Raw genomic sequence first — 19060 nt, forward strand, 5'->3', positions numbered from 1 at the left:
GCGGACGGTCTCATAAACATGATGTTATTTACTGTTAGTAAAACCAAAACAACCGAAACGAAATTACTTTAACATCCCATCTTCACTGCACGCGACGCTACTACGAACGCTATTATCAATACCGCAGTTAATACGCGACGCGTCCTTCGTCACCACCCAGATGACCAATCAAAGCTTTTGTTTATGCGAGCGTTGCGTTGCTGGCGCGTAGAGAAGGTGGGGCTCTGAAGCAGTACTGCTCCTGTGAACGTTCACTGCTGGCTGCATTCGCAGAGAATAGACGGAGACACACAAGGAAAGACTACAGCAGCCACCACTGCCCTTCTTTCATTCTAACTCACTGGATATGTCTTAGATTTTTTCTCTCATGTGGTATCAAAGGACGCGCTGGTGGAATCGCCAGCCACACGAACTGGGAGTTTTGATGCACGCGTGCGGTTTTTATTCTGCTGTCTATGGCGCAGATAACGAGGATGCGTGAAAGAACGCAGCCCAGTCCTGTTTTCCTGAATGCGATTGAACATATTTTCGGATGAAGATGAAATCGGCATGGTCTAAATGTTGGTTTCATCTGGATTGCTGTGCGGAGAACCCGAATCGATAAAGCAAGTGAAAGCAGCACAATGCTGCCTAGTTGATTGATCACTGTGCTCAATGAGAACAAGGAGGAGCACGGCTTCGATACGATGGCTGAGGAGAATAACCTGAAGACAGCTAGATTATGGAGGGATGCTGCTTTGCGCTCCAGGAAGCTGAGAAGCAATCTGAGACAGCTGACTCTCAGCACCAAAAACTGCCAGAAAATTACATTACCCGAGGACATAAAGGAGATCGAGGTCCTCAATCTGGGCAACAACTCTCTTCAAGAGTTTCCAGAGGGACTGGGCTCAACCCTGACCAGGCTTCGCATCCTCATCCTTCGTAGGAACAAGTTTGCAACTGTTCCCACTGCAGTATTTCAATTTAGTCAGCTGGTTGAATTAGATATCAGTCACAACTGCTTGAACCACTTTTCAGAAGATATTGATCTTCTCAAGGGGCTTAAAAAGTTGTGCATCAGTCAAAACAAAATCCAGTATCTGCCATCTCAGATTGGGACTTTGCAAAGTCTGGAGGAGCTTGATATCAGCTTCAATGAGCTGCATGATTTCCCCAGGTCCTTTTCACAGCTCAGGAAGCTCAGAACTCTTGATGTGGATCATAACAAGCTACAGCGTTTCCCTTCTGAAATACTTGCCCTCTCTGATCTGGAGGAGCTTGACTGCTCTGGAAATAAACTAGAGGGTCTTCCGGGTAATGTCATGATGCTCAAATCTATTAAAATCTTGTGGCTCAGCAGCACTCGCCTCTTGTTTTTGCCTGAAACATTTTGTGAGTTGCAGAACTTGGAGAGCCTGATGCTTGATAATAATTTCCTCACAAGCCTGCCACAATCGTTTGGGAAACTGCAGAAGCTGAAAATGCTCAATCTCTCCTCAAACTCTTTTGAACATTTTCCTCAGGTTATTATCAAACTCACCAGTTTGGAGGAGTTGTATTTAAGCCGGAATAAACTGACGTTCCTCCCTGAGGAGGTAGGACAGCTGTGCAATCTTGCTAATTTGTGGTTGGACAATAATAGCATAACATTTCTCCCGGACTCTATTGTAGAGCTAGGGAAATTGGAGGAACTGGTTTTACAGGGTAACCAAATTGCCATCCTCCCAGACAATTTCGGAAAACTTGCCAAAGTCAACATTTGGAAGGTGAAGGATAATCCTCTCATTCAGCCTCCGTATGAAGTGTGCATGAAGGGGATCCCCTACATAGCTGCCTATCAGAAAGAACTTGCACATTCCCAACCTGCTGTAAAACCCAGGCTTAAACTGGTTTTGATGGGTCAGAGAAATGCAGGGAAAACCACACTCAGGCAGTGCATTGTCAACAAACCGTCAGATGCCAAGATGGCCATTGGATGTAGGGGTATTGACGTGACGAACTGGGTTGCGGATGCAGATCGGAGTCTTACATTCATTGTATATGATTTATCTGGTAAACAGAACTATGATCTTATCAAACCCTTTTTCCTCTCTCCTGGAGCACTTTATGTTTTGGTGGTGAATCTGAAATTGTACACATCAAAGAGCTTCTACTCCCTTGTTGGCAGTTTCCTTCACTTGCTCAGTGCCAAGGTGCCACATGCAGTTGTGTGCATTGTAGGGACCCACTGTGACTTGTGTGAAGAGGTCGAGGTTGAAGAAAAGTGCCTGGATATTCACAGACAGATTTCGCTCCAGGAAAAAATGGACACTGAATGCCTACAAGTGCTTGCCCTGCAGGTTGACGAAGCCCTTGTGCAAGGTTACGATGTTCGAACTTCTAGCCCCCATGTTCTCTTTTATGGGGTCACGGATAAAAACTTGAGACGTAAAAAGTCTCAGTTGCAATATATGCTCAACAATCGACTACAAATCCTGTCTCCCGTGATTTACGTCAGTTGCGTGGCGGTGCAAAGAAACATCCAGCATTTGAAAGAGAAGCTCATGTCTGTCGCCGATCACAGGGAGATTTTTCCCAATCTTCACAGAGTCCTGCCAAAATCATGGCAGATGCTTGAGGAACTGCATTTTAAGCCACAGGATTTATGGCTTTCCTGGTGGGATTCGGCCCGGTTGGGTCTTCAGGCTGGGCTGACGGAGGACCGCCTGCAAAGCGCGCTCTCGTACCTACATGAGAGTGGTAAACTTTTGTACTTTGAAGACAGCATGACGTTGAAGGAATACGTCTTCCACAATCTACCCTGGTTTATCGCCATCTTGAATGTGTTTTTTAAGAGAGACCTCGCTGCAATGCTTGAGAAACTACAGACTGAAGGAGACGATGAAGATAATGCCAGGTCTACGCAGATGCATGGTCACGTGGAGGGTTTTCTGTTGCACGGCCTATTGCCGTCAAATGTGATTCCATTGCTGCTCAAACCCCTGGTACAGACACAGCAGGACTTGCACCTGATCATGGAACTGCTGGAAAAGATGGGCGTCTGCTACTGTGTCAACAAACCTCGCAGCAAGCCGCTTAATGGGGCCATCGTCTGGTATAAGTTTCCCAGTCAGGTCAGCAACGAGCAGCCCCATCCTGAGGCCTCGGCCAGTGGGGGGTCGTCAATCCCTGGTCAGTTCTTCTCGGTTGAGCAGCTGCAGATTGAATACAGGTTTCCTTTCTTCACCCCTCTTGGACTTTTTGCACGGTATAGCGTGCAAATCAACAGCCACGTGGTGCAACGGTCCGATGGAAAACATCACATCTTTGCCTATCGGGGTAAAGTGCCTGTGACGGTGAGTTACCGGCCCTCTCGGAGCCGATTGCAGCCTGAGACCCTCTCCATTTCCAGCCATGCATCCTTGCCAAATATCTGGACAGCTTGGCAAGCCATTATTCCCCTAGTGGAAGAGGTAAACATTCTTCTGCAGGAATGGCCTGGCCTTCACTACTCTGTGCATGTCCTGTGTTCCAAGTGCCTCAAGAGAGGGTCCCCCAATCCACATTCCTTTCCAGGTTAGTGTTCAGGTTTGATTGTGCTTGATATCGCTTGATATCATGCGTTGTTCCTAATACAATTTGTCACCATAATTGCTTATTGCCACAACATATCTGCATTAATGTTAAAGAATAGTTCACTCAAAAATTTAAATTCCTGATTGTTCTGGTCTGGGTTTATTGCCAAGTAAACACTGTACAATAAAGGGTGAATCAGCGTGAAATGAAGTAATTTTGGGATGGATCTAGGCTAAACAAAGAATGAGCATGGTTGGCCAGCCACACCTAGAAACACAAATTAGCCTGAGCTGTCTGCTGTGCTGCTGAGAACACAGACTCGCACATCCACAGCAGTGGAGAGGGTCACCATGGTAACATCATATGCCTTTCTTCATGGGATGCAGATTAGGTGCAGTAGCCACTGGCATATATAGTATCCTAGGTTCTGTATATTTATTTTTAAAGTAAAAATAAATAAAAAATAAAAAAAGAGAAATATTCAGAAATATTCTTGGGGGTCTTGTATTCTGTAGTTTTGGCATGGAGTAGGTGCCATTATTGTATTTTGTCATTTGAGCTGTACACAATTTGGGGTTATGGAGTGTGTGGTTACAAAATATTACATAAATGCATATAGGTTTGGTTCACCTAGGCCTTGTTGTCTTCAGACTTTATTTATGAAGATGTCACACACCTCTTAAGTTTCTAAAAGTGTAAAATGTTGGCGTGAATTCTTTCTGGCAAACTACATAGTTATTCTTAGCTTTAAGGAGCTCACTGAGTGATATTTATGTACGTTGTAATTTGTTGTTTTTATATTGAGTGTTGAAACAGGCACATTTTGAGTGTTATTTTAAAGATTAAATGTTGTTGGCTTATGTTAGAGACATACCTCATTGAACACACCATGCCCATTTTTGCCAAATAACAGTCAAAGACAGCATTTACTCAAGCTAATGTAATGAGGCCCAGTTTCATATGTCATTACATTTGAATAGTTTCACACCTGAAAGGAAATGTGTTTTATTATGATACAAAGTACAATGACTCCATAAAATATGTAGTGACTTAGTGTGTGAATGTCATTGCATTAAATAAAAAGTCTAACCAATTGAAACTTTTAAATGAATGATGCTAAACCTTTTCTCAGAACTAATTTTATTATTATGAACATTTTGAAACTATTTCTACGGAGCCCCTAAAGGGACATGGTGGTGGGAAAAAAATTCGGGGGTTAGAGACATACCTCATTGAACACACCATGCCCATTTTTGCCAAATAACAGTCAAAGACAGCATTTACTCAAGCTAATGTAATGAGGCCCAGTTTCATATGTCATTACATTCGAATGGTTTCACACCTGAAAGGAAATGTGTTTTATTATGATACAAAGTACAATGACTCCATAAAATATGTAGTGACTTAGTGTGTGAATGTCATTGCATTAAATAAAAAGTCTAACCAATTGAAACTTTTAAATGAATGATGCTAAACCTTTTCTCAGAACTAATTTTATTATTATGAACATTTTGAAACTATTTCTACGGAGCCCCTAAAGGGACATGGTGGTGGGAAAAAAATTAGTTTTGCGAGAGAACGCAAAAAATCTGACAAATATTTTTTCCTCCCACCCCAAATTTTTTCACTCAATCTGATTTTTTTCCACCACCATGTCCCTTTAGGGGCTCCGTATATTTCTGATTACCTTTACTTTTACCTTTTTAGTTTTGGTCAGTATATCTATTGTTTGATCATTGAAAACATCAAATTCATTTTTGTGAAACATTTGTGTACTATATTTCTTTATAATAAATGCTTCTTGTTTTTTATTATATAATGTAATGACAATCATATGTTTTTAAGTGTAGCCTAAATGTCCAAATATGTTTTGGGCCCATTTAAAAAAAAAATTGTCAGGTACTATGTCGTTTGTGCATTACATTGTGCATATTCTCAAAAGGACTAAAGTTATGATTTAATGTTGCTAATTATGCATATATAAAATATTTTTTTTATGTTATTCTTGGCATTCTTCTCTCTAAAGTCTTTGTTATGCAACATATTAATGTTTTACCTGGAAATCCTGTAAAATAGACCAGATGCTACGGCTCATTAGATTTACAGTAATGTTATAATCTTCTAATGAAAGAATTCTATTTTTATGATGTTTAAATAGCTGGGCAGGATGTTCTCTTATAGGCTTGACAGCTTGATTCCTGAAGTCACATGATGAGACAGGTTCAGGTGGGGCAATTCCTGACTCACAATAGTTCTTAACAGGAGCTCACAAGATGTAAAGGCCCTGTGCCATGGTAAAGACCTGTTTGGCCTGCTAAATGAGTGCATTAGCTTTTAAGTACCCATTGTTATTGCAGGCTGGATTAGTTGAGCTCATTAATGTTAATAGATATCGACTGAAAGCTGTATTTGTGGTAGGGATGCCAATCTGTTTCTTCATTTTACCATATACAGGTTTCTTGACCTAAGTAAAAACAGAACAACATGTTTAGCAGCAAGGTTTTTTGATCCTACCAAATTTAGGCAAGATATTTTTGGCTCACTTGCATGTTGATTTAGTGCTGAAGCTCCACTCTCTGAAAGACTAAACAGTGTGTGATGGTCACAGGCAGTTCTCCTTTACTTAGCAGAGTTCAGAGACCCAAAACCACTTTCTTTTTGGATTTATCCTGATCCGATAGCAGATCAATGAAGTGTTTTAAATCAGTGAAGTCTTGTATGCTTTTTTATCACAATTTAGCATCTCTCTGTCTGGCTGTGTCATTTTATCTAATTATGTAGCTATCATTTGATCAGTCTTTCTATCTATTGTTTATTATATCGTTCTTTTTATCTATCTTCCTTTTAAGGCTTTTGACCTTTTCAAAATTTTCAAACAAGGTTTTGTCAAACCATCATTCATAGTTGATCTTGACAAACATTGCTTTTCTTGTTAAAATGGCAGTGATATGAATTGCAATTAATTTTCATTACATCCCTACATTCAGTGCAATTCTGCATCTTGTTTGTACCTCAATTCAATTCAAATTAAGGACTTTAACTGGAATTATACCTCTAGTGTGTGAGAGCTTGTTTGGGTGTTCATAATATGTCAGGTGACAGGTCAAACTGTTTTACGTCTCAAACAACAGTCTGGAAAGAAAAGCTGGTGAACGTGTTTTGCAGGTGATGTGAACTTGTTGATTTGCACATGCACCTGTTCTCTTACCTCTTTTTCTCCTTATTTAGTGAAGCAGAAATTTACACATTTGGATTCAAGTATTAATATAACGACCTTTTTTTGATAACCAAGTCTCTATTAATACAAGCAGGTTTTTGAAATAGCAGATTTTTCCTCCACATCCTTTTAAGCGCAAAGAATTGAAGTTGAGTAAATGACTTTTGACAGGCCACAGTTGGCTTGCATGGCCTGTTACATCTATTTGGCATCTTCAGACAGGGCTTGGAAATAAGGTAAAAGCTGGCATAACCTGTTTGTCAGTGAACTCAAATTGAGATGGCATTAGGTACAGCAGCTTCTCTAACCCATTTAGAAACGGAGCCAACTGATATTTAGTCTTTTGGCTCTTGGACTGGGTGTTAGAAATAAGAGCCCTATGGTTGTTCCCTGAGCTAAATCCAGTCACTGCACATCAGAGCTGGCCGAAGCACCTGCACTGTCAGCACACTGTACTTAAGTCACAAAAGTTGCCTGTATCAACTGCCATTGACCGTACATATGTTGTTGATGGTGGAGTGTGTCACTGTGGTGCCAGAAAGTATCCATGTCAGCAGTCAGGACGGCAAGTCTTTTTTAGCAGCTTTTCTTAGCAAAAGCTCTGCCCATCACCTTTTCGAGTGACCTCTGCTTGATGTGAACCTTGCTGGTATTTTGAGATATTTTAGACGCCACGTTCAAGGCCGGTGACAAACTAGTGATGGCAATTCTGTACAAAGCAGTTTAAATGAAAGGTTTTTCAATATTGCAATGTCAGAGTTTGAGTTATTTAATTTTTATTTATTTAGTCATTTATTAGACGCTTTTATCCAAAGCGACTTACAAATGAGGACAACAGAAGGAATCAGTTATGAGTTATGAAGTTATAGGCTCACTCTCCCAGATATGGTGTTTGATGTTTCTAGGGATGCATGGATATTAAAATTCTGCTTAATACAATGATAACTGATAAATGGCTTATTTGCATTTTAAATACTATTTGTTATTTTAATTTTTTACTTATTTGAGTAGTTATAAATGTTATTATAATAATAAAATGAAAACATTTATAACATGACTTTTTTAAACAAAATATTAATATTTTAATAACATTAATTTATATTAAATTACATACTATGTTATCTAAATAAATCAAAGTAAAGCATTTAAGTCAAAGGCATCACAACATTATAATGAACAATATGAAAAATGTATATTAATTTTAAGATTTGCTATTAACTTTTTAGATTTAATTTTTTTAATTTAGGTATAACTTTATACCAGTTTTATTGTAAATAAGAAATAAATTAATATAAATCTTATCTTATATAATTGAGGTTATATTTAACAGTGTGATTAAATTGTTTTACAGGTTAACTTTTTTTTTTGATGCAACTAATCTTTAAAAAAATGTAATAATAATTTGAATAAATACATTTAAAAAAATAAGCACTAAAATCATTTTTAAATCCTATAAGTAATTTTAGGCAGCTCACTATAAGATATAACAGTATAAAAATGGATATTCATTTTCAGATTTTTAAAAAAAATATAATATTTGAATCTGAAAATATAAGATTATTTTAAGATTTGCTAATAACTAGGTGTTATTAATTAGTTAGTTTTATTGGTCTTTTAAAAATAACTTTTTCAATACAACTTCAACCAATTTGATGTAAATAAGAACTACATTTAGAGAGCCATTGTTCAGAAATAATCAATGTATAGTTTCTATATGGTTGGGTTTCTTCCCCTTTACATTCTCTGCTTTCAGCCTTTCATGATGTAGTGTGCTGAAATGCTTTCCCTGTCTGTTTGGGTACACAGGGTCAGCCTGATTCCTTTCAGAGATGCTCTCCTGTAATCTTCTTAATGGATTTGACAGGATTACCCCATGAGTGAAAGGGAACCTTAAGGACTTAATTAAGTCAAGGCAGAGTTGGTTAAGTAATCACATGCTGAACGGTTACAACTAATTGTCATATAGTCTTCGGTGGCACAGAGTCATGAGTAAGTTCATATGGCATCATATCGTAAGGAAATCAGATTTACACATTTTTACGAAACTACCCTCAGGATAAGAGCTGTTCCCAGATGACTTATGAAAGTGATTTACCTCAGAGGTGTAACAGTGAACATGTCAGAACCTGTACCAAGATAAAACATTATGTCTTTAGAACAAGAAGGAATAATGTATGTCATAAACAACTCAAGATAAGACAGAATTAATGAGATGGATGCATTATGATCCGGATGTTGTGGTTGGATTGTATGTGGTGTATTCAGTCAGGGTCAACAGGAGGTTTGGGTGTTTGCAAGTAGTTCCGATATGTAAAAACCTGCTTCCCTCTATTCTTGCACTGGACCTCCGGAAATTCTGCCTGTGAAAACATTCCGCTGTCGGAATTCTGGGAAATGATGCTGGTTTTGAGATTCCGTAATGGTCAGCTGCCACGTCTTTCTGTGGGTTTCCTTGATTTTTATCTGCTCTCACGATGACTTTGGCCGTATCACAAAGGCAGTTTTATCTCTTCCCATTGAGATTATTGCCAAACTCTGAAAGTTTAGAGCAGGAAAATGAAGGACTGTCTGTAAAATATTATATTTAAAGCATGTTTAATTGATGATTTGACAACTTTTCATTGTTCTATATGCTCAATTTTTTATTCCTTGTATTTAGGTGACAGCAGGCAGGAAAGGTGGCTATCATATCTAAAAGTGGAACAGGAAACCTGAGGGTTTTGCAATAATGGATTGGCTCAAATGTCAGTCTCACGTGAGAGAGTGAAAGTGATATGTCTCTCATTACACGATTTGTGCGATTCTGTGCAGCTAGTGATTTCAAATGCCTGTGTTTCATGGCGGTATCGCTGTAATTTTGTTTAAAATCACGGGTTACGACAATCTCAGGCTGCCATTCTGGCTCAAGAAGAGTCTGTAAGCTGTGTGTTTGACCTCCATCTGTATGATTTCATGTTTGTTTAGCATGTTTCAGGCTGAAACCCTGTATTCCCAAGCACCGGAATAATCTGATGCTGTCAATCCTGTTATGTCACTTACGTTCCTTAGAGGTCTACATTGTAAGCCTGCAGAATTATCCATGTGACCTGTGCAGGACTGGATGAGTAGAAGGGTTTGTAATTCTTGTGCCTTCTCTTTTAATGTTATCATCACATGAGTCGCATCAGCAGATTCATCTACGTCAGACATCAGGGCTTGAGTTGATAGAAATTAAACACTCACTCTGCTGATTTTTCAGGACATTTCAGTGCTCAGAATATTGGGAAACAGGAAGAATATTGGTGCTATTTAGGGAAGGCCTGATTTTATGCAGATTCTGAGTCTCCTTCTTGGATAATTGAATTGTTAATGATTGTACCTCATAAAAAATCTTTACATCCATGACATAGTTCAGTGTGCATCTAAAAAACCAAGCCAGTCAAGAAAAGTATCATTACTATTAGAGATAAAAAGTACATTAGAGAAAATTTTAGTACCATATTGGTTTTCAGCGGATATTTCTCTTTATCAGTATTTAATTGTGCATTTTCATTTCTCCTGTTTTTACATTTAGATTACTTCTGTCAACATCTGACACTCGCTTGAAGTTGATCTTTAAAATACTAATAATTAAAAAACACTGTTAGCTGCAGTGTTATCCATGCTATTCAAAATATAAATTTTTCATATTTATAATTTTGTGATCCCTAAATTCACTTGTAGCATTTAAAACAACTGATTTTAGTATTTAGTTTTTTTATTTATTTGGACAAAATAGTATGAAAAATGTAATATGTAGTCATATTTACAACAGCTGATTTCAGTATTTGAGTGTTTTTTTGTTATTATTTTACTTTTTATTTGTAAATAATATAGAATTTTAATACAGACTTTTAATATCAGTTATCAACCATAACATAAAAACTAATTATCGTCTTATAAGCATTTAAGTGCCCCTATAATGCCATTTTTTAAGGTTCCTAATATTGTTTTGGGAGTCTCCTACAACAGGTTTATATGCATGCAAGGTAAAAAAAAAACGCTTTTGTTTTCTCAAAATATGCATTTAATATCACCTCATTTTCCAGCGATTCTCAAACCATTCGTTCAAAGCAGTTCTAAGATTCAGTCTCTCTAAACCCCTCCCTTCCGTGAGCCTACTCTGCTCTGATTGGTCAGATGGCCCAGTCTGTTGTGCTTGGTCTACCACGTACAGCGTGTGTAGGAAATTATATATAATATAATTATATATTATTATTGCCACAGTTCCATATATAGAAAGCTCGATAGAAAATATAAACATCTATTATTTATCATACTTACAGGTTGTGATTCAGTGGAGCCAGCTGGTCCAAACTGGGTACTGATCCATCTTTCAAGAGCAAGCGTTTTGTGAATCCTGCGTTGAACTCCCTGAGATTAGAGAAGCAGTCGTCAGTAAAATTACATAATGTTAACCACACGAACAAGCTACAGTGGTCGATGACGGGGTCAAGTTGTTCACGGCCGGCCAACATAGAACAAAGATGGGCATTATGCAAATGTGTTACCCTGTGACGTGTCAGCTGTTCAGAGTCGATTCTTTCTTTTGGGAGACGAAATAACTTTATTTAATGTGCACTTTCGGCTTTACAACTTTGCAGATCATTTACATTCACATTCAGCTACATTACACACTGCATGAAAGGTAGTATTCGAAATGACATAATAGGGGCATTTTAACCATAATTTTAATATTGGTGCATTTGAAATACGCACCAATATTAAATGGTCTTCTTTGAAATAACATGAAAATACCATGGTATATAAATATGGTAGTCATACAGTACCATGAACAATATCAAAGTACGAAATATATCAAAGTATTATCATCTTCTTGGTTAAAAAGAAAAGTGTACAACCTTCCATCCCAGATCTCCATCATTTTTTTTTTCTGAAATTGTCCTCACATTTTCATGATATATAGACGTATGCTTGGTGTAAGTCAGCATGGCACTGTGACGGTGCCGAAAGCCTTGACACGATTAAAATATGTTCAAATGCGCTATCAGCGTTGGCACTGTGTAAGCAGGATTAGATAGCAGCTATCACCCTCATCCTGTTTCCATCTCTGTTTCTGTACTGTACATGTTCTTTGCTAGTCAGATATTTACGTTTCTTTTAGCCTCAGCTTATTTTAGCCCTGATCTTAGCCCTGCCTGCAGGCCTTAACAGATTCTGCTCTGCATCTGTTGAAATAACACTGCAACCTGCACACTTCACCAGAGAATATACCTTCTAAGTATGTACTAGTCAGAAAACAGCATTTATTGTGACTCCAGTCTTATTGATTTGTGCAATTGTGCATAGCTGGAGAACATTGGTTAGTTTCTCATGTGGTATTAATGTAGCACGCTTCATTTGTTGATTGCATAACTGCTGTACTGCCAGCTGCAGCGTGTTGTAAGTGGACAGGATGAAGTCCTCCAGCCGTGACCTTTGGCAGTAAAAGCAGCGTGAACTTCCTCCAAAGGGAGAGATGCTGCTATTCCTGGAAGCCAGTGTTCGAGGCTGTTCTGTGGTCAAGAAAGATCTTGTGCGACTTGAGAATTTCGGTTAGGACAAGCATAACGTTCTCATACTTGACTTGTAGGATGCAAGAAACCAGGGTGCATACGAAGTGAATGTTTATGCCTGCATGGGTGGAATAATTGATGCACTGTTTATAAATATGTCTAATCATTTTGCATCACTGAGTACTGGGTTAAATTTGAACTCGACAGGAGTGCTGATCTGCTTCACACTTGAATGTGTTTAGCATACATAATTACTCATGCGCTGTGAAGTAAACCTGGGACAAATGAAAGATTTGCCTTAAAAAGTGAATGAATAAATAAAATACACTTTAACAGTATTGGCTGTGACATGTTCATTTCAGTGTATTTCAGTTCACTCACAAAACGTCCTCCTCCTCACTGCGGCTGTTGAATTTTGAGAGCTCTGGTTCTCTCGTTGGGGGCTTCCTGCATCTCTAAAATCAATACAAATTCAACTGAGCATGATTGGCATAATGTGTCAGCCAAAGCTAGCACATACTGATGGCGGCTTGGTGGATGGCCATAATGCGTGTCGGGAGTGATCTTATTACGGACCAGATGTGAGCATCTGTCTCGAGCCAGTCAGATGACAGATCAGGCTTACTGCTGCAGCCTTTTATTAACAAGATACAGATAGATAGCAATGCTAGCTAAGTTGAGTTTTTTTCTCAACTTTTACACAATTGATGATAATGTTCTTCAGCTGTCTTGAATACAAAGTACTTCTCATATGGCTTCTACACTTACTGCTTTGAAAAGTGCTATTAAGACTCTGCAGCACACGTCTTGACCTTTAACCAGGCCTCTTTGCTATGTGCAGCAGATATAATTGGGTGTTTGCCCTCTTGCAATGCCTATGTTTAATTCAAATCCACTCATAGTCAAAGCCAAGTGAATCTTTAGTTTAGTAGGTGCTAGGGCTGTGCGATATTGAAGAAAAATGTGATATGCGATAACTCATTAAATAATGCGATATTCGATATGCGATACAATAATGCTTAAAGTGCCACATGCTCAGATGAAACAGTTTTACTCAGCTGTTGCTGAGTCAGTTCTGTGAACCAACAACTTCTGAAAGTGAACGATAGTGTCTTACTCGAGCATTACATAAAAATGTAATTTCAACATTAGTGTAATCATTTTAACATGAGTTTAGGAACTGAATAATAAAAAGGAAAAATAAAACACTGCTTAGTATTTACTTGTTGAATTCAGTATGCACTGATTCTTATTTAAGCTACAAAAGTTATTTAGGTAAGAGCAGTGAGTTATTTTCTCTTTGTCTTTTGTTCATGGCCCCAAATATTGCAAGCTGTAGCGATATGCATATTGCGATATGTACATTTGCGATATTTCGATATAGCCCTAGTAGGTGCTACTGGTATAGCATCCTGTTTGAGGACCCATAAGACAGTCTCACGGTCCTAGATTCTCTTCATGGAATTAAATCATCTTTCTGTTTTATTTTATTTCAGCTTTATTTCAATTAATGAAAATGATTTTCAATAGTTTTAGAGGGTAAAAAACAAACTGTGTTCATCTGCTTTACATATCACTCAGATGGTCACGTCTTATTTAAGTGGGCGTTGAGACTACAAGCTGTCAAGGCTGCAAGTAGCGCAACGCAGAGCACTTGCAATCTAGACAGTGTTGTAGATTAGAGTGGGAACAAACTAGTTCTGTTTCATCATTTGTGTCTGGCTTGTTCCAGATCTGCACAAATGAAGCCCTGATCTTTATGAATGAAAATGATTTTCAATAGTTTTACGGGGTAAAAAACAAACTGTGTTCATCTGCTTTACATATCACTCAGATGGTCACGTCTTATTTAAGTGGGCGGTGAGACTGCAAGCTGTCAAGGCTGCAAGTAGCGCAACGCAGAGCACTTGCAATCTAGACAGTGTTGTAGATTAGAGTGGGAACAAACTAGTTCTGTTTCATCATTTGTGTCTGGCTTGTTCCAGATCTGCACAAATGAAGCCCTGATCTTTGATTACAACGTTGTTTGACATCGTGTTATCTTTAATGGACGTCTCTGTGTGGGGTTCACAAATAGCAAAGGGAGAATAAAGAGAGGAATGAAATGTTTAGAAACATCTGGAATGGGATGCAAAAGACATCAGAATCAGGTTTGTGTTTGAAGAAGAGAATAGATGAATTGTGCTCAAGAAATGTTTACGAATTCCTTAGTTCGCACTCGGAGCTTTGAACAGCCATTTGTGTGGTTATAATCAGATTTTGGTAGTGTTACTGAGAGAGAGAGAGAGTGATATGGATTTGTCGTGATTCCTTCCTCTGGTTTACCCTTGTTGTCTGCAGTGAATGAAGTTTGATGGTGCTGATTTTGAGTCATTTTCCATTTCCAGTCATGATTCGTCTCCCATGTCAGTCCTTCCATAGACATCTAATGACTGTTGTTATGCCTCTGTCTCACTATGGAGTCTTATATTTTTTACGTCCCATGAAAATGACCCAGAGAAGTTAGCAACTCTCGGGTCTTAGTTCCAGCGCATTTTATTTTCAGATTTTGCGAATGAATGTGATACAAATTCATAAATAATGGTATTTTTACAGTGTGGTAAAGGGATAGTCATCGTTTACTCACCCTCATGTGATCCAAAACCCATATGATTTTTTTTTACATGGAACACAGAGGGACAAAGTCAGTGAGTTGAATCATTCAGAGTGGAAAATATCCAGGTTAAAATAATGATTTGTTCACAAATCAGATATCACTTCTTCTGTTGTGAACTCTTTTTGTGTTTGAAATGACATGAAGGTAAGTAAACTTTTAATTTTGGTTGAACCATCCCTTTAACTTGTATTTTTCAAGTTAAGTCTCTAACTTAAAGTGGTCCACCCCTTAGATAATGATTGTGTCTAATTTGCTACTTTGCTGATCCAACTGTTGACTTTAATACATCACTGTCCTTCTTCTTAGAGATGTTTATTTCATTCTTCATGGTCGTGAGCAGACCTTTGATTTCAGGGCTCTTCAGCAACAAATTTCTTAAAGCACTGAGCATATGTTTAAATGGGATTCTCTTTTAACCTCAGCCATTTGGCTTTTTCAGCAGAGCAGACAGCTGTGTGGAAATCTCATCAGGACACACGGCACTGACTGAGACATCTGAATCCAGATGGATGTCAAGCTCTGGCCACGTGCCAGTCAGTGCATGCACGTGTGACACATTTGTTTTCATCTCTGTTTATTGTTATACTCTATTACTGTAGTACAGACTTATTGTTTTTAAGGTTGGATGTGGAGGGGTAAGGGAAGATTCACTTTTAGTGACTCGGTATCTGGTCGCTGTCTTTTTTTTCAGCCCAAATACACCTATTTATTTATTTATATATTTAGTGTTTTTTTTTTTACATATAAATAAAACATTTTAATTATTTAAGTTCAACAAGGTTATTTACCCCGCACTCTCTCGTCTTGTGTAATATCTTGTTTTGGTGCGTAAATCTTTTTAATTACTTCAAAAAATCGATTGTTATTTGCACTTAAAATTCAGTACTTTTTTATTTTATTTCTTCACTGAAGATGGTCTGAGAGACGAAACGTTTGTTTTTCTCCATGTGCAAAATAAAAAGTACTGAATTTCGAGTGTGAATCACAGCTGCATTTTTAAATGATTTAATTTTAAATAATGATTTAATTTTAATAATAATTTTATTCATGCTTGTGGAAAATAAGAGAGTTTAAAAAAAATGTTGATGGATGTTTGCATTTTGTATGATAACGGCAGCAGTTATTTATCAAATGATGATCAAATGAGAGAAATGAGGAAAGCATTATAACCATGCATATATCAATATATTCAAAGCACTGCTATCAGCAGATACAATATTTTTAAATTTTGAAATAAATACTTCTGTTTTAATTTCTACATTTTAAATTATTATGGGTAATTTAATAATTTTCCCTGCCCACATGCCCTTGATTACATAAGCACAAAAGTAGATTCAGACAAAGTTTTGATGAAATTTCCTTTTGTGCTCTGATGAGTTTGTTACTCCGTTACGACCACATTCTTAGGGGGGAAAGTCCATTTGAAGTCTATTTCTGTGTCAGCATAAGCTGTGTGTATACGTGTGTATGCGTGTCTGCATGGGGATGACCCTGATTCACTCACTGAGGTGCTTTGTGCTTTATCACTGGAAGCGATAATCCTCCGTCTGAGTCGCCGTCCTTGAGTGGCTGCTCACGTCTCATCCTGCTGTTCACTCTGCAGTCTTACCTGATCACTCTTTACCATCCGCCACACTGAGGTAGAGGTCAAATGGTGGGAAATGAGTGATACATACCACCGTATGTGGTGCAGAAAGATGGTTTCAGCATATTGTCAGTTATCCCATGTCTTAAAACCCAGTGAGCATTTTTGGGCATCAAACATAGGTTCAAAAATTCACAAATAGTCACGGCGCAGTTTTGTTGTGAATGATTCAATAAATCAAGCTGAACTTCGGCTTGACAAGCGCTATGTCAGCTACACGCTGTTAATTCCGGAGGCAGTTTATTTTGGCAGTACCTTTATGAATCCACATCCTCTGGACACTCGGGGAAAAAGATGAAGCATTCCAGGATGTCTTTGACCCAGATTTCGGACTTCACAAAGGGCTGCAGAGCGAGTCACAGCATGAATACGTTAAAGATAAAACCGCTTTGGAAAATACAGGGCCGGCCCTGACCAATTTGGTGCCCTAGGCAAGATTTTAGCTAGTGCCCCTTGCGCAGCCAATTCCACCACCGATCATTCACACAGCAACTGCATTGCTTTATGACATAAAACAAATGAAATATATGAAATAAGACTCATTATCTCATGATTAACTCGGCTAGCAATTTAAATTAGAGAACTTTATCGTCCAAAGGCAGCTACAATACTAACATTTAAATCTTAATTTCTTCATTTCAGACATTCATAAATTTTGGGATGCACTGATCTTAACTTTTCATGGCAGAATCCAAAACGGATTTTTAATGTATTTTATTTAAGCAAAAGACATGAAAGAATGAAAATATGAGTACATGAAGAATATGGTTCGTTGCTTAATTAGCCTATATTTTGATCTAAATTAGACTGTAAAATTTCAAAACCTGAAGCAAAAACAGAATGGTCTGACTTTAGCTTTGTGAAATTAGGCTACATAACACACACCAAACGGCAGATGGGCTGAATGAAAATGCAAATTCACTCTCTGTCAGCAGGTGGCGCTTAAGGAACAGCAGTGATGCATTGTTTCCTTGATTAATGCTGTAAATGCTAAATGCATTATACAGAGAGGCAAGATGAAAGGAAAATGCCATCTAAACGGTTTCTTAAGACAGTCAGTTCTCAGAGATACATTCATACTTCGCGCATTGTGAACAGTGAGCTTGCTCTGCCTGCTAATGTATTTTCTCCTCTTTGTGACTGAAAACTTTAATTAAATCGCAACCTTCGCGATATGACTATGGCATTAAGCCATAATGCGATATTGATTATATTTCGATATATAGTGCACCCCTAATTAAAATAATATTTTTTATCAAATTTTTTTGGGCGCCCCTAGCATTTGCCTATTTTGCCTATGCGACGGGCCGGCCCTGGGAAAATATCTTGAATGCGACTATAGGGCTAGACAAGCTTTTGTCTTCTGTATATGTGTTTTGTGGTTGGATTGTGTTTAATTCAAGATGTAACAGACATACAGCTTATTGCATGCTTAAAAACACTAATAATATAATAAAACAGTTAAAAGCAATATTTAACAAATTCTCAAAATTCTCATTTTTCATACTATTAATTATTTTGTAATGCCCATATTTATTTTCATTTTATTGTTTTATTTGTAACGTATTTAGACAAAATATGATAGAATTGGCCATTTATTGGTTATCTGCCATAACATAAAAATAATTATCAGCTTATCGATATCGACCAGATTTTGCATAAATCATTAAACAAATTCATTTTAATTTTGCAAAAGAGGTTTTATAGTCATAATGAAACCAGATACTGGTATGTCTATATTTACAGATTTCCCATTGTCAGTTTGTCATTTTGTTTTAGTTATTGAGAGTTAGTGATAGTGTATGGCTGGCTGTTAATAGGAAATTCAGAGCACAGAAAACAAAAGATAAAGAATGTGCCATTGGAATGCAAGATCTTTAGTATAAGCAATAGATTGTAGGAGTGAAGGCGAAGCTAGACATGCCGTGAGTGAGTGTAGCAACAGTGGGCTTTGTTATGGAGATGTGTCTCATTGTTTCATTCTCTTTGCTGCTTCCTGTCCCAGCGACTACAGGATGTTTAAACTGCAGTGTGCCCTTGCGGAAGTGTGTTTATAGATTGAGAGTTTCTAGATTTATTGTGTATGTAACTAATTCTCTCTAGGTTCAAGTTTATGTCCTCCCTGCCTCCAGGCGCGGGACAGGTTTACCTCGCAGTAATGACTAGGCCTATGTGAATCGTGTGTAACAGGATTAGGCCTCCATTTCATTATTGAAAAGCCTTGGCCTTTCTCAAGGTGTTGGGTGGCAGCGTTTCACCTGTTATTGTTAATGTAAGAGCAGAAGTGAGTGTTTGTATTGATAGCTGACAGTATATAGAGGACATTTCAGTAGGGACAAAGAGATGCCTTTCAAGGAAAGGGTTACTTCCCAATATACATACAAATGTTACATTTTGAACAAAATGCTATATTTGTTTGCTACACTTCTCTCTCAAGCAGTGAAAGTACAATCAGTCCATTCACTGTCATTCTG

The 19060-nt window shown here is 37.9% G+C and overlaps 1 protein-coding gene across 2 annotated transcripts; it reads left to right on the forward strand.

The window, feature by feature from the left end:
* The first annotated feature begins 225 nt into the window (after window positions 1-225).
* Window positions 226-15457, forward strand: LOC107750350 (malignant fibrous histiocytoma-amplified sequence 1 homolog). 2 transcript variants are annotated; one of them, XM_016565701.1, is made up of 2 exons: window positions 226-3534; window positions 15381-15457. In XM_016565701.1, exons 1-2 carry the CDS (start codon window positions 687-689, stop codon window positions 15425-15427), a joined length of 2895 nt encoding a protein of 964 aa, XP_016421187.1. In that variant the 5' UTR covers window positions 226-686; the 3' UTR covers window positions 15428-15457. The 2 variants fall into 2 exon arrangements, with proteins under 2 accessions (XP_016421187.1, XP_016421194.1); XM_016565708.1 differs by lacking the exon at window positions 15381-15457 and having other exon boundaries at window positions 226-3539.
* Window positions 15458-19060: the final 3603 nt, after the last annotated feature.

The sequence above is a fragment of the Sinocyclocheilus rhinocerous genome, unplaced genomic scaffold, assembly GCF_001515625.1.
Source record: "Sinocyclocheilus rhinocerous isolate Xijiao unplaced genomic scaffold, SAMN03320098_v1.1 scaffold882, whole genome shotgun sequence".
Taxonomy (NCBI): domain Eukaryota; kingdom Metazoa; phylum Chordata; class Actinopteri; order Cypriniformes; family Cyprinidae; genus Sinocyclocheilus; species Sinocyclocheilus rhinocerous.